Genomic DNA, 22,945 nt, shown 5'->3' on the forward strand with positions numbered 1-22,945 from the left:
GGGTCGCGGGCGTACCGCAGCCTATCTTGTCTTCGGGCAGTAAGAGCCCACAATCATTTTCACTCACAATCACACCCACAGCAAATTTAAGAGAGTCCAATCAACGACAGTGCATGTTTTTGACATGTGACCGCAGCTGGAATCAAATGCTGCACCATCTGCATTGTGAAGCGGACATGCTAACCAGTCGACCACCGTGCCGCTGGTTGATTAATATAAACGATATACTGTCAAATGAAAACTGATTATGATTATTAAAATAAAGCTTGACATATTTTACAATTATATTTTTTAGTAATTAATTTATATGAATTAATAATTAACAGAAACATAATGATTCATTACCTTACTAAGTAAGAATAGATTATTTTATTGGTAAATGTATTAATTTTTTTTTAACTCATCGACAAATTACCTGCCGACTGTCCACTTCAAAAATCGAAAGTGGCCCTTGATCATCAGCTTTTCCAACCCCAATCAGGTGTATATGATATGATTATGCTGATCCAGTGAATGTGTTTGATGATCTTTCACATAAAAAAAAAAAAAATCAACTCAACTGTGTCAATGTACAGTATCATGTATCAGTTTTGTTTCGAAGCAACCAAGCACCACGTTGCCATGGGGACGAGAGCCGCCTGCGTCGCCTGCGAACAGGAAGAGGAAGGCTCATTTTTCTATTTGTTTGTTTCCGTTAACCATCGCTCTTGAAACAATGGACCTACCAGACACTATTCGAAGACGTTTGGAAGATTTTTCTCGTAATGTCTTTGTGGACCAGAGTCAGTCTCCCACTAAAGAGCGCCACACGTCGTCAACACACGGTAACTTCAAAATGCAGCTAGCATAGCAGCGAGCTAACATGACTAACGATTGGAATGTTGTTTCTTTGGAGCAAACCTGTCGTTCCATATAGCTTTACTTATAGCCATCAACTATACGACTCACCTCTGTGTTTATTTTTTCCCCAGACAGGCGCGTTCTGGCCAGTTTGCCTCTCCAGATGTCTCTGTTCTTTAACATCTGGTTCTTCCCCCTGTGGTGGATCAGTGCGATTGTCATGCTGCACCTCAAAGTACGAAAGAACATGTGGACGTCTTACGTTAACATAATGTCTGCGAATAAAAGCGCAGTTATCCGTTAATCATCTCTTTTGGAGTGCACTGAGTCTAAAAAGATTCAAGAAATACCAAATTAAGAAGTCGGCGGGTGCAGTGAGAATGTCTCAACATATAAGTTATTTTACATTTCTGCACTGTTCGTGAAGGTGTAATTTGTCTGTGTTCATGTGGGCAGTGGCAATTAGTTGTTAATGAACTTTAGGTCAGTCCATAGTGTTGCGGTGAACACATTGAACTTTTACAACACATGTTTTAAACATTATTCTAAACATAAGGGTACAAAAATAATCTTAGATATGTGCTTGGTGGGAGGGTGTGGGGCATTTGACATTGAATGCCAAAGGGAGGCTGTATATCCGTTCAGTAATCCAAAACAAGTATTGCTGGTCACTCATGGTGTAGAGCAGGGTTCCTCAATTAGTTCTCACTGAGGTCCAAATTGTGTCAAAGTTGTCAAGTCGCAGGCCAAACTGTCTTGAGACGTTTTCGTTTTTTCATTGGACCGCCAAATCTTATTTAATGTGCAGGTGTTCTGTTGCTGCTTATTAGAAGTAGTGTTATTGTTAGTAGTGGAATTTGTTGTCACAGCAGATATCTATAGTAGGAGTTATAGCCTGTGTTGAAGGACAAAAAGCAAACATTTGCACTGTTGAAAGAAAATAAGTCCAATATCAATTTACTTTTCATTGCCCCTTTTGAATATTTTGATCAACAGAGTATGAACAGTTTGATCAATAAGACAGGAAGTGGTGCAGACCAGGAAGAAAGGGTACACTCAGATAAAGATAACTCATACATTTTCTACACAAAACTTATCATACTCCAATATCAGGAACACTGATGATAGTTAAATAGTAAACAGTTTACTCCACAGTAAAAACAAACAAACAAACAAAAAAATGAAGCCTTATACTACAAAACATCAGAACCTCATACACATACATACACCCCTCACGGCGCGCGCGCGCGCACACACACACACACACACACACACACACACACACACACACACACACACACACACACACACACACACTGTTGAATTCGCCTGTTTTTTTGTTTTGTTTTGTTTTTAATAACCAATCAGAGTTTATTCCCCACTCTTTACCTTCACGAATCCTCACAGAGACATCAGCATTTTTCCGCCCTCACATTCGTTCAGTTTACATTGTCCACCAAAGATTGATTTACAAGGGAGAATGACACAAGAGATTCTTCGGGTATTCCCACCTTCTCCTAGATTCATGGACACAAAATTGTCCATGGATGTCAGTGTGAAGTTGTTTGTCTACATGGGCCCCGGCTGGATATTATTGGGGATGTTGTTTGTAGTGTAGGCATCCTGCTGTGAGTTCCACCTCATGCATTTGAAAAATTAAGTCTTTGAGTCTGACGCAGCACAATACTGTGCTTGATTTGGATGAAGTATCTAAAAGTAAAAGAACTGCATTGAAAAAAATTCTGTAACTATCTATTGTTTGTTAACCACGATTTCTTTTTTCCCCCACTAGTATTCTGCTTTGCCTGACTACTATAAGTTCATCCTTATGACCATCCTCATCCTGATGACTGTAATTGAGGCCATCAGACTTTATCTTGGCTATGTGGGGAATCTGCGCGAAAAGGTAGCACACCCAAAAAAAAATTTGCATTTTGTGGATCTGTCCAATACAATCAGAAAAATGGACATTTACTTCAATGAGAAAAAGGTACCTAAAACAGATTTGATACTCTTTTCTGTTTGCGGAAGGTGGCAGAGTTGGCTGGATTTTGGCTGCTGAGCATTTTGCTGCAGTTGCCACAAATCCTATTTCAGCTTTGCAATGAAGCCATTCTTGTACAGCCCCTGGAGAGAGCCATTCACATCGTTTTGGCACTTTTCATCCTCACGCAGGTATGCTGCTTCATTTAATCGTGGGACACCAGTACAGTACTTGGGTCAGCTCCGTTTTTGTAAATGCGTGATTTGCATTCAAGTTACATGAGTAAACTACTTTTCTGTCTTGCATCTTCTAGGCTGTTGCGGGTTTTGTGGCTCTCCGGGACTTGGTCAGACACACAGAAAGTCAATTCCATCTTCGCCAGTTTGATTGAAACATTTTTTCAACCACTTCACACACATCAGAACATATCAAAACACCTCAAACTTCTCCAAGACTCTGTCAACACGATGTCACGTCTTGATTTTGTAAAATGTAAATAATGGATTTATCAAGAGAAAGCATATTTATTTTTTGTATTTTGTCAGGATATTACACAATTTTGTAATATGGTTTGTAAATAAAAAATATGCAATTTCTGTATTATTTGTATACTGTTTGATGTCGTGATCAGTGAATGTTATCTTCGCCTGTATTATCTCAATATTACACAAAAATTTTTGTATAACGCCAGTTGTAGACATTTAAGTCAAATTGTCAAGTTATGTTGGTATAGGTTACAACACAGCATATAAAATGAATGACATCAGCACCGGTGCAATCCTGTTAACTAGAAGCTTTCAAATGTTCCTTCATGTTCATTCAAAGATGTTCCATTGACTGGCCAGAATGTCTGTAATCCCAACATCGTAGTATAAAGTGCCGCAGGTCGGGATGGTCTTGTGGCAACTGGCCTCTCTGGAGCAGTGCCTTTAGTGACCTAGTCTTCCTGAGTTAGGGGCCTGATATCCTCAGACACGACACTCACCTATGGTGCCAGTCTGTGGAGGTGGACGGCTTCCCGACAGGTGGTAAAACAATCTTTGGTCTTTTGTCTTCTAAAGTTGAATTGCTGAGTCTGGGGAAAATGAAAAAAGATGCAAATGTTTTCTTAACCATGCAAACTTGTAACACAGTGGCATTACAACATCCAAAAGCAGATACACGAACAACCAATAAAAAGAAACACTTGCCTCCGTTCTCACACAAACCATCACCCTCGCATGAGACTGTGTAAAATGTCAGCATATCTTGTAAAACTTCAGCTCAGTGAGCATCTAAATCAATTCAAGACATACTGTGCTGTGCCATAATAGGCATTCTGGCAGACCGAGGGAGTTATGTATTTCACGGCCCCTGCGCGCCGGACAGTTTGGTAGACTTAGACCAGGTAAAAGCAGGTCTAAGTTGTGGCCTATGTGGTGTCATGCAATTTTGGTGGATTTCGTTGAGGCACAGGCAGGCAGATTCCGCGCTCCGATGAGATGTATAGTAGATGTCATCTTAGTTTATTCGATTTCAAAGAATGGTACGTGTAATGGGCCGTGATTTCTGGTCAGTGATTGCCATTTCATCAAGTGTCTTTTGGCCAAGCAAAATACAATGAAAAAGAGAAGCTTGGTCAATAATTGAGAATAAAAAAAAAAAAGATGACACCAAGAACGACAGGAAGCTAATACAGCAATTCACAATGATTAAAAGAACGTTTTACCTATGTCCTTGCAGGTCTGGATACCTTAGTACAGGCACTAAAAAACGAGGGTGGGAAATAGGCTTCCTCTGACAGATTTCTGAGATGAGATTTCGACGGTTAATCTCTCGAAACGGTAGATGTTTCAGCAATCCAACTAAACAAAATACAAGAAAAGAATGATCTAACTTGTACCAGGTGGAACCACAATATTTAGCAGTATATTTGTATTAATTACACATAGTGGTTCCACTTATATAATCCTTGGTTTGCACCGCTACAAACTTCAACCACAATTACAATGCACCTGTCACTTATCCGAACTGCTTATCGTCACAATGGACTCAGGCATTTTGGAGCCTATCCCTGCAGACATTGGGCAACAGGCGGGGCACACGCTGAATTGGTTGCTAGCCAAACGCAGGGCAAAAATTACAATCATATTTCTAAACTAATACTCCTGTGACAGTCAATCAAAACTAAACATGATCACCCTTGTAAAGGCATTGGTTTTGGAACATCACTTGTATTGGATCCCGTTAAAATGTACCAAATATTACCTAATAAAATTCTAAATCCAATCCAAGTCAATTTTGGGAACAGTGAGTACAAATGAACTATGTTGATATTAAAGACCAACCTTCTGCAAAGGCCCCTTTCTCTCTCTCATCTTGCCATTTGGTGTTGGGTATGTCTGCAAGTACAGAGGACAGATCCTGGTGGACATAGTAACGGTTTGGCGTCATTGAAGAATTTCGGTCTCTGAAATGATCGTTATCATCACTGGTGCTTGACGGCAGGTGCCTTGTGGGAACAATGTCAAACATGGGACGACGGAGCCTGAAAAGAAAAAGGCATTTGTGACACTGACTGAACTGACTGTCACAGTAATTGACGGTCCAAGTTTTACCTGTCAGATGTTGCATTGACGGGTAACAGACCTAAAAGAGTGACAAGTTTAAAAATGTGGAACTTCTGCGTGTGCAAAACAAACCATGAAGGATGCACCACTCACGAGACACGCATTGCTGCTGCTGAAGACGATGAGGATGCTGCTGCGGTTGCTGCTGCTGATGATGGTGGTGACGGTGCTGCTCCTGATGATGATGATGATGGTGATGATAACTATGATGTTGATGATGATAATGCTGTTGCTGCTGCTGAAAGTTATGTTGCTGTAGATGATGATACTGATGATGATGACGAATCTGCTGCAGTTGTTGCTGGACCGGGTACAAGAACCTTGGAGGACGTCGAAGGAGAGCACTCAAGTGCAGCAGCTTTGATGAGTATCTCCACTGTGCTAGGTCTCTTTGTTGGTCTGCTTTAAGCAAATGTCAAGACACACAAACACACAATTATGACATAATACATTCCAATACCTGCGATTGGCTGGGAACCAGTTCAGGATGTATCCCGCCTAATGCCCGAAGACGGCTGGGATAGACTCCAGCATGCCCGCGACCCTCGTGACGATTAACGGATTAGAAAATGCGTGGATGGATGGACATTCCAATGCATATTTATGGCGAACATTCCTTTTGTCTATTTCTGAGTCTATGCACTGCAAAGGTGGTGCCCAATTAGCGCTCATTACATACAAGCTATGTTCAAAACGCACCTATTTGAGGTGAAATGGCTGCAAAAGGGTTGATGTTTGAAGATGCTCTTTTCTTGCGACGTGCCTCTGCTTCTGCTCTCCTTTCTTCTCGGCAATTAGCCTAGAACAGCACAGTGGACTTCGATTCAACTTTCATCGAAAAATACATTCAAAATAACCCAATGTTTACACTTATCAGATGCTAGTACAGTGGTAGCTTGACTTATGAGCGCAACCGATGGGTTTTTAAAGTTTCAAGTCCTCGCTTCGTCGATTTTTTTGCTCTGTGTGTGCAACTCACAAGTGTCAGAGAACGCCAAGGCCAAAACATCCACGCAGCTTCTCAGCTCTCACTCACAATTTGAGATGCAAGTAAAGTGAGTGGCCAGCTCAGTCACAAAGGTATGTACTGTTTTTTTTCTTCTATATAGTCAAAATATCAACCATAACTTAGTATTAAACAAAATTCTGTGCAAACCTACGTGTGAGTTATTTGCGTTACCTTTAAGAGACATGGCTAAAAAGTAAATAGTAGGACAGGTACAGGGTGGGATCTATACATTATTATTGTTAATCTGGTTAAAGGTGGACTTTGCAGAGCTGTACATTAACTGCCTTGAATAGGAAGCATCTTCAGCAAGGTGAAATAAAGGGGGTACGGGGCCGTGTATAGCTATGGTTTTATTTAAGATGAGTCAGAACTGAAGTTGAGACATAGAATCTAAATCTAAAGCGAATTGATTTACCGTTAAGATGTTGGTAAATTGTATTAGACACTAGTGATGAACTACATTACCTTGAGAGGTTCAAAGCCTTGCCAAAGAGTCACATGACTGATCCCCAGATAACCAGTATTTGCTGCAGGAATCACACTTTTCCGGTCTTTAACCTTGACAAGCAAAAGGTTGGTATGATTCAATAACAAGAAAAGCAATGGGATTTCCATTCAATACCTTATATCATACTTTATATCATATTGTGGAGATGCGCTAACTGACAAGGAGAAGGAAAGTCGTGTCTCTTTTACTTTCACACAAAACTTGACTGTTGACACCGCAAGCATCAAGGTACAGTCCTCTCTTTCAACCCTTTTATGTCACTCATCCATTTGAACCCAGATTCATGTCAACTCCCTCCCCTCCCTGAAAGTTACGGGTTCCTGGTGAATATCTCTCTCTTATGGGTCATCATACAAGATGCTTAAACTGGAGGTTTTTCAGGTGGCTCTCCACATCTGCCATGGCCACCAAGATGTAAGTCCAAGTTGACAAAGAGAGCAGCACCAAGTCCATAAGGCGTCAAAACATCAGTGCTGCCCTCTTGAGGCCAAAAGGGATCCACAGGAATCCGAAAGGCCGAAGGCTGTGATCGCTATCTGTTGCATACTGGTACAAAGCATGTGGGTGTGCTTTTCAAGACAACATGGTACCTGTAAACCAGTTCCACCTTGAAAAAGATGGTGGCCCCTGCCAGGTCTGTGGAGAAGTCCTGTATGTGTGGCATGGGATGTCAGCCGTGGGTCGTGCTATTGCTGAGGTGACGGAAATCGCCAACCTTGGTCATGTGCAAGGGGGAGGCTCGTGGGCTGTTTGAGCAGCAGACGATGACCAGGGGTTCCGTGGTGGTGAACTCCTCCTTGCCGACCATAACCTTAGCTGAGTCAAGGCGATGAGAGGCGGCCTGCAAGTCGTGATGTGGTGCTCTACACTGTGCTTAGCCTCGGCTGTCGGGAATGTGGGCTTGATGAGGTCAGGAAATTTGGCAAGCAGGCGATGATACGGATCACTGGTAGTAAGCGTGTTTGACAGGTAGAGCGCACCAACCTCTCCAAGCATTGGTATGTAGCATCAATAAGGCAGCAGTTCATAACATCCACAAGCAAATCAAAGGCACAGATAGTCTGCATCAAACAGTGGCGTAGACACAAAGGCCCAGCTGATGTGGTGTCCACAAAAACACTTCCATCTACTCGGTCCCATAGGTACGTATGGGCATGGTATTAGCGGGGTCCATCCGGGGACCGTGTCTACACGTCATGGTGTCTGCTGGCTGTGCTGAGCATGGGATTTTATCAGATGACGTCAGCCGGATATGGAGTCGGTAACAACAGCTTGCAGCCCTGGCCAGCATCCATAGCTGCTAATGAGCACTGGACCTGGCATTTCCCTGACCCCAGGAAACCGCAGGGTTTGCAACACTGCTTGGTCTTGGCGTCAAAAGTGGCTTTGTAGGAACACAACCCGTTGTCACATTAGCAGCAGGCCGTCACTGCGTCTGCGATGTCTATTGTGTCCTATAGGTGTAAAAGGATTACAGAGCAAGCGAGGCCAGTAAAGCCCGCATCATTTCAGGTGGTTTACAGTCGTTGAGGCCGTTGAGGGACGGCAGTCAGTCTGCCTTCTCTGATTTAGACAGATCAAAGACCCTCAAAAGGAACCCCTTGAATGCATCATCCTTGTCAACATCTGGTGGAGGCTCCAGCAGAGCCGTTGCTCTGGCTATTGAGGCCACAAACGCTGCCACCACATATCAGTATTTCCTAACATCCTGTGTTACTCTTCTCAGCTGAAACTGAGCCTCGCTGTGCTGAAACCACAGCGAGAGGTCGTGTTGCCAAAAGTCAGTCGGGCAACTTGACTGCTGGGGCGTAGATGACATCTGTCATTATTGATCGCATTACTTCCAGCAATTGTGGAGATGCAGTAAATGATGAGACAGGGAGACGAAGGCTAGTCATGTCTCTTTTACTCTCCACTCAAAACTGATTGATACACAGGAAGCTGCAAGCTACTCTCTTTCAACGCTCTCAAGTCTGTCTCCCTTTGATCCCAGAAACATGTCAACTCCCTCCCCTCCCGTAAAGGTACACGAATGTCTCTCCACTCTCTCCACAACATATTCCAAATGTCATACCTGCCATTTTCTCCTGTGTCTTCTAAGTGGCCTGTCTTGGATGCTGTCTTTCTGTTCATTGTCAATGTCATGCGGAAAATCAGGCTCCTGCAAAGGTCCAAGCATCCAAATGTTTGACATTTACCAATTATTGCACAAAAGATAAACAAATGTAGTGTGGTCTTACAATATGGTGAGTGATGCTTTGCAGAATTTCAGGTTGCATCCTACTTTTCAGCCTGTCTCTTTCTTTGCGTGTCATTTTCTTCTTATTCTTCACTGGAGATTGCTTTGGAGGAGATGAGCAGTAGATAAACACACCATATATATATTTTTTTTTATACTTCATCTAAATCTGATTAGAATCTGACAAAAAAGTGCTTTTGTAGAAACATTTCTCAATGGGAGAAGATCGTCATCATATGTACCTCTGCATGTACAGTTTGCGGCTGTGTGAGCAAATGCAATGGAAGCCCATCAGAATCAGAACTATCAGAACCACTGGTGCTGCAAAAGCAGAAAAGAAACCGTCACTTTCAAGATTTATTTACTCACATATGACAGTCACAGTATGCAGTCTCCAATTATTGTTCGGAATGATTACCATCCATCAGGTTCCCCTAATCTACTCGACGTGACTCGGAATATTCAACATACCGGTATATGGATATAATGTACTCACATAAATATATACGATAAAGTGTAACATTTAGCTTTGCTTGACTTTTTGATGGATGGATCATTTTTGCAACTAAAAATTAAAACATTTTTGCGTGTGCACATTTGCACTTAATGACCCACATTTGTGGGCGTATCTTATTTTATTTAGTATGCAAAGAAATTCTTGAGAAATTCAAGATTTTCTGCAGTGTATTCATTTATGTTACATATGCTTTGCATATTGATCGATGGCAACGCAATATAATATTGTATTACCCAGATTCCAAATCAAAGACAGAAAAGTTGGTGTCCAATTCTTTGCCCAGTTCTCGGACTTCATCGCTCAACACAGTTGTCAGTTCTTTTAGACAATAGGTCACCTGGAACGGCATATTTAAACCATTAAATCAGATGCATGTGTTCCGGGTCAATTTACTCTTGATAAGATGTTCACCGTTTTCTTACCTTCGCCGGATCTGGGTCAAAATAGTCAAGTAAGGTGTCACAAAAGTAAAAGCCCAGGGACTTAAGGTCTTGAATGGTGAAATGTGTTCCCTTCCGATCACCTGATGAATAGTCATACTTGAAACACATCATAAAAGCACACACATAAAGCAACACATTCAGAAGGTGTACACCAACCCAGTGTGGAACCTCCAAAAGTAGCCTCCATGGTGTAACTGTTTTTGATACCAAGTCTCCACATGGCGACTCGCCCGGTTCCCTCTTTGCTTTTCTGCACCTGGAATTTACAGCTCTTGAAGGAGAACTGTGGGAAAGGAAGGTGCAGGGATGTGTGGTTGGAATTATGAGCATGTACAGACCAAAGGAATAGCATTTTTGTGACAAATAATACCTTGTTTCTGATATTCTTGCTCAACATTAGAGGGAAAACTCTCTCCTGAAGCTTTGGAAAATCATCATCTTGGTTGTTACAACCGTACATGAAGACGTTGTTTTTACGGTTGTGGCCATGGAAGTCACAGTAGAGAACTACATCTGTCTGCTTCAACAGTCTGAGGAATAAAAACATTAACGTTAACCTCTGAGTTTTTTCTTGATGGCTTTTCACTCAAAGTAAAATAGAGAAAGATAGCATGCAATTCGTGAATTAGACCGAGTTTATGGAGCGAAGAGTTATATTACAACACAATAGACAACAGTAGATCAACAAATGTATCCTTCTTCTGCCATGAGAGCCATTTTATGTTTTGAGAAAATCCCCACCTGACTGAGAGTCCCACTATCAATGCAGACTAACACATTGCAACTGGGTTGATTACAGACAAAAACAACGTGCTCTATTGTTTACACTGTCTCTGAAATCAGTTGCATAAATTGTAACCAATATTAACGGAGCTGGAACCTCTCTCAGGTGACTTGGGGCACAAGTCTGATTACAACCGGTACTATTTGCCAGCCAGGTAAGCACAGGGCACATAAAACAGACAACCATTCACACTTGCACATGTACACTAATGCTGAGTGGGGTCTAAATCCACGCTGCCTGCACGGAAGTCAGGCGAGTGAGAGTGACCATAGAAAATAAAAATACTAAAAGACACCCAATAAAAAAAAAAACGCTCACTTTTCAACCATGTTGCGGGTGTGCCACACACATGGAAAGGAATCCCTGAGCGTTGTCTTGTAATTCCTGTTGAGGTCCCTGCCTGCCAGAGAGCAGCGGTAATTGCCAACCACCACACCGTCTGGGTTCAGCATTGGCACCACCTGAAGCATACGATGGAGGAAAAAATCTTTTCAAAGGCATGGCAAGAAGCACTGATATAAACTGTCGGACTCCTGGTGAAGTCATAAAAAATACAACAGCAAATAAGATTAAGAGCACCAACTGCTCAATCTAGTGGTTCATGTCACCGATTTTTCGAAACATTTACAACCACATGTTAGCTTTTGAACTTTCCCACCTTAAAAACAAAAGTGTCCCGCAGAAGTTGTGCATCATCTGAGTTCCCCAGCAGGAAGTCCAGGAATCCCTCCATCAACCAGGATGCATTGGTTTCTCCTGGGTGTACTCTGGCCGTGACCACCACAGCTTTCTTGGCTTTGCCCTCTTCTTCATTTTCGCCAGCCCGCGATGTTACTGTTAGCACGTAGACCGCGTTTCCAGCTAGACTGTGACACAGGACGCGTACTTTGCAGTATGACACCACTGCTGGGTTGGATGAAATGTGCCTGAGATAGCGCTGTAGGCGTGAATAGGTATACGGATAGCAGTGGGCAAGGTAGCAGGTGTCGGATTCATACGGAAACTGGAGAGTCCAGGTGAGGGAGTACAGGGTCCTTGGCTCATTGGTATCCTTTGCATTCTGAATTGGGACAGACATGACGCTCTATGAGACATCCCATTAGTGTTGAGCCCAGCTAACTTTCAATGCATACATCTATATAATAGACCACATATCCTGAATAATGTTGCGAGTGAGCCAGTGTGTGAGTGAGTGTGTGTGTGTGTGTGTGTGTGGGTGTGTGTGTGGGTGTGTGTGTGTGTGTGTGTGTGTGCGTGCGTGCGTGCGTGCGTGCGCGCGCGCGTGTGTGTGTGTGTGTGTGTGTGTGTATTCAGTGATCCCTCGCTTATTGTGGTTAATGGGGAACAGAACCCCCTGTGAAAGAGGAAAATCTGCGAAGTAGGTACATGTACATGTGTATGAGTATATATAATATTTAGGTCAAATTTAATGGTATACATGCATGTAGAAGTAAATGTTTGTCGTAATAAACATTATTTAATGCTATATACTAATATAATCAGTATATACATGTATAAGATGTATAAATGAGGTTAGGTTAGTGTATAAATAGCAAAATACAGTAAACATATAGTACATGTAGTACTGTATATGTTGCTCTATGTGACTTGCTGTTGTTTTGCTGACTTTCACTGTCTCTCGTGGACCTTTTGCAGCATTTTCGCTTTTCTTTTTTTTTTTTTTTAATGAATATTTTTGAAAAATCCGCGATGCACTGAAACCGCAATAAGTGAACCGCAAAGTAGCGAGAGATCACTGTAGTTTTAAAATTTTGACTGGAACATTAAAAGGGCAATGCATCCTTATTTATATCGCGCTTTCTCATATTCTTTTAAGCTTTGGGACACTGCTCAAAACCTTGTTGATACTGTAGTGTGGGAATGGGCAACTTAAACGCTGGAGAGCGCCAAAAACTTTCATCAGTGCTACTGAGGACACTAGGACCATGCAGAGCTGGGCGATATGACAACATGTTTCTGGATGACAACAGAAATAAGTTGACATAGAATGTGTCTGTCGTTATTTGTCATCAGCATCAAACTGCCTGTTAGAAGATTGATTTGATGGCGCGTGGGCCGCTAGTTGCCCATCACTGCTGTAGTGTACCGTCCACTTGTTTGCCACTCTATTCGGATGCCAAACTGCATTCCACTTCATGTACCATGTCGGATACAAGCTAGATCTTGATTCCAACACATCTGCTATTACACTGTGTATATTTAGTTTTAACATCTCTTCTGCTATCAGTTTTCCCAAAGGTAAAATATCACATTTTGCCGTAGCTCAAAACCAGTGTAACCATGTGAGGATGATCATAAATGTGATCATTACTGAACTTAACTCAAGCCACGTACCTGACTCCGGTAGTATGTGATGTTGGAGCCGATACGTTTCCAACCAACAGCACTCTCCGTAGCAGCTCTCTCGGAGTAGAACAAAGGCTTCATGCCCTGGGAGTAGAGGCTGCGGCGCTTCATCAAGTTGACTATAGTAAGGCGATAGTTCACCCCAGCCTTCATGTTCCTGACTCTGAAGTAAAACCACTGCGTATGCTTGCTGGTGTACAAATCTGTGCGCAGGGTGAGTTCATAATCATAGGGACCCCTGAGCAAGAGACGACACATTGATTCGGGTAACCACAAAGTAAAAATGATGACCAGAGACTCACACTTGCACAGCTTTCTGAAGGTTTCCACTCTCAAATCGGGATTCAAACTCAAGTGAGAGGTCTGTCTGGTTGACGTCATTAGAAGATGAGGTGCTGTTCACAGAAACACGGGATCCTCCAACACGAGAGCATGTGAAGTAGGGACATTTATCGGCTTCAAAAGAATGAGAAACAAAAGACATCAGAATCTGTTTTTCAAAAATATTCTTATCAAACTAATCTTTTATTGTCGGTATTTAAAGCGGCTCCGACAGATCAGCTGCCACCTTCGTTTTACTTCAGTTAGGTGTAGAACCATGACAGCAATCTAATCTTTCATGCATGCTTAACTCATTCACTCCCAAAGACGTTTTTATACGTCTTTTCAGACTTGGTCTAGAATTGACTGGTACTGAATGAGTCTAATGTCAGTATGCCCCTATTTTTTTTGTTGTATTTTATTCCCTCACTGAGCTCTTATTTTTACTGTGCGTCATAACTATATTTGATTGAATTTCTATAGCATTTCCGCCAGGTATCAATAAAGTATTCTGATAAACAACTTGTTTTTGTCCAAATTAGTAATGAGCAAGATGACAGAATGAAACCCCACATTCATTTAATATGTTTCTGGTCTACATCGACACACATCAGACACTTCATTGGGCACATCTGCCCAATTAACAACAATGCAGGTGCATCGAAAGACCCTGGCTTTAAAATATTTTAGTCATTTTGACTGAGGTATTATCTGAACAATGTTTGATGTTGAGATTTATTAAATACAGAGATCTGCTTTTAGTATTTTATTGGGCTTATTTATCTCCATACATTGTACTTACAAATTATGAGAATAGCCTCACATGATTGATTAATATCTCGAAACATGTTGTTAAAAGCATTATGTCCTTTATGAAGATGTACATAATACTCATGTAAGTGACTGATCATGTTAGTTTTTTTTTTAACAATTAGGAAACAGATAAATATCAATGTGCAATACTTTATTTTTATACTGTAAATCTCTGCCAGTGTTTATATTATCAAATGACAATTTCTAAAACATTCCGAGAAAAATCATTCATGTCCCATCACTAGTAAACAACTTTTAGAACAGACTTGTGGGCTATTCATGCAGCACTTGGCGGCTACCTGGTGCCCACGAGCACCACGTGCTGCTGACCCCTGCTGAACAATAATGTTGACTTATAAATTTACCCTCATCAATGCAATAGACAACTTGTCTGCTCTCCTCCCCGGGTGGAAAGGGTGTCTTCTCATGGCCACTTGCATGGTAGAAAGGTTCAGGTTTTGGAGGCTCCCACTCTATGATACAGAAAGGCAGTGCATGTGAATATTAAAGTGGCGATCATCAGATTTCTGACGGACTTTTCGGGGTATGAAATCATAAATGTCACAATGAGAATTGTCGCATTACCTATGTGATGAATTGCGTTACTGATGACCTCACACTCTACTGGCCAACGTGGGCAGGAGATAGATGGGAACTGAACCAGGTCCAGTGGTGCTCGAAGACTGAAAACTGGGCGTCCACCATCAAACTCTACACGCAGCTGCCTGGTTCGCAGTGTCTGACTAATCGATACTAAGGAAGCACAGAAATCATTTTTTTCCCCCACCCAAGCGCTGATTCTTGTTCCTTTCTTGTTTAAGTAGAGCATGGGGATATGCATTTGCCATTCATGCTGTCCATTACCTTAGCTTCACAAAACAAGTTTGCTCATTTGACTGCAGATTAAGCTGAGCGGGACTGTATACATCAGCAACAAAGGAACACATTTATTTAATAAATAATGCTCTAGCATTGAGCTTGAGGGCCACCTTAGAAATGTTTAAACCGATCAAGGGAACTCTGAAAATCATCTAAATAAATCTCTACATCAAGGACAGTAAACACAGAGGAAACACAGCTTACACTGCTTCTTCTCTGCTACATCCTCCTTTTCGTCCTCTTTGTTGGAGTCATTGGTGTCAGATTTGTCTAACTGGTAGGTGGTCCACCAATTTCTGATCACAGGGCGGGCCATGACTGATGTTTTCACTGCCTAAATGGCAAAAAGAAAAGAATGCTTTTGAGTACCAGGTGTTATAAACTGCTTAGAGAGGCATTTACTTGATATGTTTATAATTGTGGCATTAGTTTCGGGTGGTGCAGAACTATACTGCAGGCCTGCATCACATTAGTGAGGTTTTGTTGTAGTATTTAAGTTCATGAGAAAAGGCTAAAACATTATAGATATAAAATATTGAAGATACATAGAATTGCAACGAAAATGTTTCACGCTGGGCAGCACGGTGTTTAACTGGTTAGCACATCTGCCTCACAGTGTAGAGGTGCAGGGTTTGATTCCAGTGCTGTCCTTCCTGTGTGGGGTTTGCATGTTTTCCCCGTGCCTGTGCGAGTTTTCTCCAGTTACTGCGGTTTCCTCCCACATTCCAAAAACATGCAGGGTAACTTGATTGAACACTCTAAATTGTCCGTAGGTGTGATTGTGAGCGCAAATGATTGTGGGTGCTTACTGCCCGAAAACAGCTGGGATAGGCTCCAGTACGTCCGCGATCCTTGCGAGGATAAGCGCATCAGATGGATGGATATTGCATGCTCACACAGGTATTGTGAGAATGCATATCTAGTGACATGTCTAAAAATGACTTTTTATGCAAGATAATGTTAAGGTTGTGTTCACAGAAAGCAGTTAAGCGCCAACTGTGGCACTGCTGCACTTACTAAACTCTGTGGCAGATCTCATCCCCATGATGTTCACTTCCCCTTGGTGGCATATTTGTGTAAGTGAGGATGAATATATGTTGTGATTTCTTTCTTCAGCTTTTAGCCTGGTAACAGCATATCTTTGTTGTCCTCTTTCTCTTCTGTTCCTATGTCTCTGAGTGGAGAACATTCAGATTAATAGATGTAAAATACTTACACTGTTGACAAAACAGTCACATTAACAGTGTTTTTAAAATTAAAGAACAGAAAATAATAGCTGTAGTTTTTTTTACAATATACATTGTGACTGACAGAGGGAATGATGCAGCAATGATGTCACACTATTTATATTTTGTACATATAAATATTTCAAAGCAATTACTGAAGTGGCCAATCAGATTGGGCTGATGTCATTCACTGTGCTGCTTGAATTGAAGAGGTTCATTTCCCCTGCATCATACGAGCAGAACTCGACACCACTGCCAACTACAACCACAATCATAACCATATTATTGAATTATTTCCTCTCCTCCACTGTTTATCAGAACTGCACGCAATTATATAGTTTAAAATCAGAATAGTTCATCCAGCTCTACTATAATCAGTGTGCAAGTGTACCCAAAACCGCGGCAGGTGATTGTAGAAAAACGGCCAACGAACTCACACGTAAAGTGACGGTAGGATCCCTTTCAGGCATCTTCGACGTTCTGACTGTAAATTTAGATATATAGAATCATTATAAATGAATATGTAACACAAATATGACCAAAAGAAGCAGCCGATAATCACTCATTGGTTTTACCATTCGAAAATAAAGATTTTAGAGAGATGAATGTGCTTTTTTGCCCATTAGTTGCGGCTGCCAATTTAGTATTTAATCACATTTTTGACTCATGACGACTTACCTCGCTTAACGGTGCTTTTCGGTCCCAGCGGCTCAAGAGAAATCCCCCCCAAACAATCATCGAGCAACAAGAGGTTACCAAGCAACCAACCGATAGGCCAAACAAGCTCTGTGACACTGCCACCTCTTTTTGTTAGGGAACCTACAAATTCGACAAAAGCGCTTGGGTCCCATTCATAGAATAGTAGTTCGTTTTAAGTTAAATTAACATTTGTGCATGCGACTGTAGTAGTCTAAATGGTGGGTAAATGATTCAATTAATCTTACTCTACGACAGTGGTGTCAAACATACGACCCGCGGGCCGGAACCGGCCCCCAAGGAGGTTCGATCCGGCCCGCGGGATCATTTAAAAGTAAAAAAAAAAATGCATTAAAGACACAGAATGAATATTTTAAATAAAATGCAATTCGTGGATTATCCGCTAGGGGGCACACTGTTTTGATCACAGTAGAACAGTGTTTTTCAAACTTTTTTGAGCCAGGGCCCACTTCTAGCTGAAAAGGTGGAAAAAAAAACGCTTATTTGAATAATTAATGTGTTATATTGTTACTATAAACGTTTTTAGCATTGAAGAATGACATTATAACAGCTTGAATTGGAATCAAATGAACACGAAGAAAAAAGTATTTTCACATCTTTCATATTTATTGTTTCACCGTCGTCCTGCATTCATGCATCACAAATTTGCTTGTCTCTCGTCTAAACACAAGGCAATTGGCTAGCTGTTGCTGCTCCCTAGCGGTATGGGAGGGTACTACACGATTAATTTCTGGGCGATAGACTGCACAGGCATACAAATTGAATATTTTCCCGCGGCACACCTGACAATGTCTTGCGGCACACTGGTGTGCCGCGGCACAGGGGTTGAAAAACACTGCAGTAGAAGACAACATTGTTTTGATTGGGGAAGAAAACAGCAGTCTCAGTCTGTCACTGAGATAGACCCAACGTAGCAAATGATATGAAAGCGCCAATCAATGTTTCTTGAGACCAAAACAAAGGAAAGAGATGATATTTTGGTGATTCATAGCACAGTATGGTATAATGTTAATGGTTCGGCCCACTTGACATCTACCGAGTCCGTATGTGGCCCACAATGTGAAATGAGTTTGACACCCCTGCTCTATGAGACACTTTATTTTTTGTATTATTTATTATTATACATTATTTATTTTATTGAACACGTATATATTTATGCCTTATGTAATTTTATGTAAATTTTAGCTGTGTGTGTTCAATGCACTACATGTTTGCACTGTAGTTGAGAGGAAAGTAATTACATCTGTGCTGTATGTTACACATAGAGCATATTTGACAATAAAAGCTGACTTAACTTAAAAGGACACGCTGCACTCATTTTCGCAAGCTAAAATGGCCGTTTTCTAGGAAACCAAAAATGTCCTATATCTGGTTAGTAAATTTTAGATTAGATACGACGGATTGTCATTGGGGCTACGTTGTACACTCAGGGACCATGTTGGTGACTCCTGATTTACATTAGGGTTGCAACTATGATTTTACAATCAGTTGTTTAAACGATTGGACTTTAACTGAACACAATCCAAGTGCTTTCATATAAACACACAGTAATCTCATCTGAGAATATTTACAGCTAAGAGACCAAAACTCAAGGAATCGCACAATTTTAATCGAGATCTCTATAAATGAACACATCATTTTGAAGGTGGCCGAGTTAAAGGAAAATCACCTCCACAAGAGCCACAATATCATTTTTTCAGAAATTAATTTCTGTGTTCTTCAGCGGAAGCAGTAGTTAAACTGCATTACTTAATAGCATTTAGTTAGGACAGACTGAATACAGAGAATTTGCACTGCATTAGTATTTTGTCTTGTTAGATTGAGCAAATGCATCTAATGTGTCACTTTATCACATGTTGCGGAAAAAGGTACAAACTTTGACACACATTGGAAAAAACAATTTAATAAATGTACAAAAACTTTACACATTCAGAGACCACCAACACAGCTCGTCCTAATATACATGGTATGTACACTGGTGTAAAAGTTTAATTAAAACAGATGACACTCATACATATATTGCTGTGGCCACCTGAATACATTCTATCCAAGTTCATTACAAACTGAAGAGGTGGCACATTTACATTTGTACCTAAAAAAATGAGGAAGGACAATCAAACCCAGCGGTTGATCTCAGTCTTCATTTTGAATACAAAAAATATTCATAAACGACTGAGCAACTTAGCTAAATGAAGCTTGGAAGAAACAATAACATGACATTATATCATTTTTTTTGGGGGGGCGTTATTTAAGTTGTTCAGGTCCCATGTTACGTGCTGTTCATCTTCCTTTTCTTCAGTCGATCCCTCCAATTATCAGGAAGTGCCTCGAAGTTGGCATTCTTTGCAGCCTTTCCTCTGAAAGTTTAAAAAAAAAGAAAACTGGAGGATTACAAAAGAGGAAAATGGTACAAATAACATTTATTAAATGGGGTGGGAAAAACAATAATAAAAAGGAGAGAAGTGCAAAATGCATTCTAACGTACGTCATGAGCTGCTGCTGTTTCCAGTCTTCTATATTCTTCTTGTTGAGCTGTTCTCTGTCCTCATCACTGGAGCTGCTCTTCTCCTCTTCCTCCAGCTCTTTCTGGATACTTTGCCACTTCTTCACAAGGGATGGCATTTTGGTCTTTCCCTTCTACAATGATACAAAGACAACAGGTGACGTCATGTGAGAAGTGCATTGTAGTATATTAGCCAGCCCGCATGGTTGCACTCAACACCGAAATGCTGAGTTTGTAAACATATTATTGCATAAATGTCAAGTATTTAGCAGAGGTTGTGAAGTTATGGGTGAATGGCACCATCTGCAGCTGATGCTTAGGACTACTCCAATACCCCTTTCCCACTGAAATTAGTGGGTAGTAGTGATCCGTAGTAACACGCAACCAATTGTCATATTGTCCCTTTCCCATTGACCAACAGAAGACGATTCTGCCCCCCCTCCCTTCCACCACTTTGCGTCTGGTTACGTCACCACGCTGTGATTGCATAGATGATAGTGTGACAGATTTCTTGGTGGTAAACAAAGCAACATGGAAGCGAGTGTTCTTTCTTTTATCAAGCTTTTTACCGTCCTCAAAATGGTCAAAAAGCAGAGGAGGATCAACTCTTTGCTACTCTGAGACAACAGCTTAAGAGGCGATCTCCTAGTTTTGTTGTGGGGGCGTGCTATATACGAGGCCGATGGCGCGCGATGTTATGACGCATCACGTACCGCCCGATGTCATCACGTAATTACCGGGAAGTCCCGTGTTAGGCTTTCAAACTGCAAGCGGAGGCAATCACAACCCGCCACCAATGACGTGCTGGTGGACACAGATCGACACGGATCGACACTGGCCAGTGAGCCTTTCCCACTGCCCAAAAAAAGCGTGTTTACCTGTGGTTTTGCGGCAGTGGGAAAGGGGTACAAGTGTTATTGGGGCGATGGTTGCGGGTGTAAGAGCAAGAAAGTACCTAATGACTCATGTGCTAATGTGCTAATAAATCACTTGACAGCTGCCTAGCTTCGGTCATAGACCACACGAGTGCAAAAAAAAAAAAAGCTCAGAGTTACCTGTTGCTCATTCTTGGGAGACAGAAAAAAAATGATCGAGGTTCTAAAGTTATGCATAAAACTTTTGCCATGTGTTGCCTAAATAAGTGAGGAAAAACCCTGAAACATAATCTGAATTTATTACAAACCTTATCTTTCTTGGTTTTCTTGCTCTTTTCCACAGGTGGCACTTTAAGTGCTGAGGATTCACAGGCTGGCTGGGGAGGTGGCAGCGGTGGTTGGGGGGGTAAAGCAGGAACAGGTGGAAGAGGAGGTTCACATGGGACGAGAGGTGCAGTCACGGCTGGCACACCCCAGTAGACTGGTGCGGTCATGATAGGCGCTACACAGGGGCAAACAAATGTGATGTTGTTGATGGTATTTGTGATGTGACTATCAGATGCTGAATTTTACCTGCTGTAGCAACATGCTGTGTGTACAGGATGGGACTACTTCCAATAATGGCTTTATTCAGCTGACCAGCTTTCCGTTTCTGACCCTTACCCAGTGGGGCTGAAGAGTCTAAAACCTGCACCAAAACAAGGAAACAAAGTATACATCTGGATAAATCGAAAACTAAACAGGACAATTACCACCAAAATACATATTCAAAGTAAACACGAGCACACCTTAACACCAGCAATGCCTGAAGTGGGCCACCCGCTGCCATCATCTTCAGTTCCAGGGGCCGGTGGCTCTATGTCATTATCATCCATCTCCATCTCCACCTCCATGATCTCACTATCACTGTCTGGGGGCGGGGGAGGTACGGGAGGTGAGCCCGGGGGGAGAGGTGGAAGTGGGGGGAGGTCAGGTGGAGGAGGTGGGCTGTCAGGAAGTGGTGGTTGAGATGGGGACCACAATGATGATGTGCTGGACTGAGGCACTGGTGGTGGTGCAGCAGAGGCACAAATACACGGTTCTGGGGGGCGGAAAAAAAAATGAGCGACAACATTCAAAGAGGAAACTTTCGAACATTTCACTTGAACCCTCAAAAAAAAAAAACAGGCACATCTTTGTTCTGACCTGAAGGTCCACCGTTGGGCGCAGATGTTTTGCCATCTCCTTGACTGGAGGTTGGGCTAGCCCGGTTTCCTTTCAGGTCATCCCCCTTGGCCTCTTCTGTCGGGAACTCCCACTGTGATGCATTCGTCAGGTCGTTGACATAAAAATACCGCCTGTGATCTCTAAAGAGTGGGACAACAGAGATAGAAGGCAACAGTCTCAACAAGTGGCCTTGCAACGAGCTGACCGGTGCGATGACCTGGGACAGAGGGTAAGAAGAGTAGACATGGTGGGGCTTGCTATGGATGGTAGCTTTCACCATCCTAAAGGGGAATCAATTCAAGATTGACTAAGAATGTGGATAGGTAACCCACCTTTCTCTGAAAAACAGTTAAAGCAAAACAAATCATCTCAGGGCCCCAAACGTTGTATTGAGCAGCCAACATCATGGTTGTCTTAAACGTTGCATTTAAGACAACCATTCCCCTCACGACACAGGAAGATGCCAGGAAGGAGGCACCATCATCGAACAACAAGAAATCACTACTATACATCATATATAATCACACAATGATTTGTCTTGGTCATGAAAAATAATAAACAGAAAGACATGAAATAGAGTTGGTCTGACCTGCTGGATTCCCGTCATTGCTCCATCTTCACCTTTATTTGGATGCGTGACACTTGTGGCTTCCGGGGCCTCACTCTGCATTGCATTCTGGGGGTTGTAGTCCTGAAAAGTGCAAAGCTCTCCCAGGCAACCAACCCTGCTATCTCCCCACCCGAATTCTCCACTGACTGAAATTGAGTCTTAAAAAGCGCCCTCATAACAGAGCTTTGCAGTCTCTCATCAAGACATGGATTTCTTTCTGTGGCAGAAATAATAATTGCAGCAGCAGCAGGCTGGCCCTGAGTGGATGCTCCCTTATGAGTACAAGTAAGACACAATGCTTGCATTGTGTTACTGAAACCTGGAGAGTCTGGTTGTGGTTTGTGCAGCAATCCGCACGCACTGGTTAAGCTTGTCATGATGTCATGATACAAAGTCTGCAACCACAGGACTGAGGTGCGCGTAGTCACACTGCACTTTTTGGGGGGGCTTGGGGGACGGGGGGGCGAAGGGGTGTCGAGATGTGAAAGGTAAGCA

General features: G+C 42.1%; 3 protein-coding genes and 1 long non-coding RNA gene across 8 annotated transcripts; 2 read left to right on the plus strand and 2 right to left on the minus strand.

The window, feature by feature from the left end:
- Positions 1-627: 627 nt before the first annotated feature.
- Positions 628-3,744, plus strand: tmem17 (transmembrane protein 17). Of its 2 annotated transcripts, XM_019893974.1 has the most exons (6): positions 628-824; positions 972-1,075; positions 2,633-2,746; positions 2,872-3,015; positions 3,138-3,249; positions 3,294-3,328. In XM_019893974.1, exons 1-5 carry the CDS (start codon positions 716-718, stop codon positions 3,213-3,215), a joined length of 549 nt encoding a protein of 182 aa, XP_019749533.1. In that variant the 5' UTR covers positions 628-715; the 3' UTR covers positions 3,216-3,249; positions 3,294-3,328. The 2 variants fall into 2 exon arrangements, with proteins under 2 accessions (XP_019749533.1, XP_019749532.1); XM_019893973.1 differs by having other exon boundaries at positions 3,138-3,744.
- agbl2 (AGBL carboxypeptidase 2) lies at positions 3,505-17,474 on the minus strand. Of its 4 annotated transcripts, XM_019893961.1 has the most exons (24): positions 17,218-17,473; positions 16,977-17,023; positions 16,331-16,487; positions 15,518-15,647; positions 15,020-15,187; positions 14,800-14,907; positions 13,603-13,756; positions 13,289-13,538; positions 11,592-11,993; positions 11,252-11,394; positions 10,520-10,679; positions 10,306-10,432; positions 10,129-10,229; positions 9,940-10,043; positions 9,432-9,510; positions 9,191-9,292; positions 9,025-9,111; positions 6,908-7,000; positions 6,133-6,232; positions 5,527-5,835; positions 5,422-5,452; positions 5,152-5,351; positions 4,533-4,668; positions 3,505-3,899 (listed from the first exon to the last, which is right to left on the minus strand). In XM_019893961.1, exons 4-24 carry the CDS (start codon positions 15,627-15,629, stop codon positions 3,806-3,808), a joined length of 3,060 nt encoding a protein of 1,019 aa, XP_019749520.1. In that variant the 5' UTR covers positions 15,630-15,647; positions 16,331-16,487; positions 16,977-17,023; positions 17,218-17,473; the 3' UTR covers positions 3,505-3,805. The 4 variants fall into 4 exon arrangements, with proteins under 4 accessions (XP_019749520.1, XP_019749517.1, XP_019749519.1 ...); XM_019893958.1 differs by lacking the exon at positions 16,331-16,487 and having other exon boundaries at positions 17,218-17,474; XM_019893960.1 differs by lacking the exon at positions 16,331-16,487 and having other exon boundaries at positions 5,527-5,832.
- Positions 17,475-19,141: 1,667 nt separating this feature from the next.
- On the minus strand, positions 19,142-22,931 carry LOC109530343 (formin-binding protein 4-like). The gene is made up of 6 exons (XM_019893970.1): positions 21,820-22,931; positions 21,423-21,715; positions 21,208-21,322; positions 20,943-21,136; positions 19,742-19,893; positions 19,142-19,613 (listed from the first exon to the last, which is right to left on the minus strand). The coding sequence occupies exons 1-6, from the start codon at positions 22,118-22,120 to the stop codon at positions 19,526-19,528; spliced, it is 1,143 nt and encodes a 380-aa protein (XP_019749529.1). The 5' UTR covers positions 22,121-22,931; the 3' UTR covers positions 19,142-19,525.
- On the plus strand, positions 19,900-20,800 carry LOC109530346 (uncharacterized). The gene is made up of 2 exons (XR_002170998.1): positions 19,900-20,122; positions 20,397-20,800. It is a non-coding gene; the product is annotated as an uncharacterized LOC109530346 (long non-coding RNA).
- Positions 22,932-22,945: the final 14 nt, after the last annotated feature.

The sequence above is a fragment of the Hippocampus comes genome, unplaced genomic scaffold, assembly GCF_001891065.2.
Source record: "Hippocampus comes isolate QL1 unplaced genomic scaffold, H_comes_QL1_v1.1 scaffold104, whole genome shotgun sequence".
NCBI classification, from domain to species: Eukaryota; Metazoa; Chordata; class Actinopteri; order Syngnathiformes; family Syngnathidae; genus Hippocampus; species Hippocampus comes.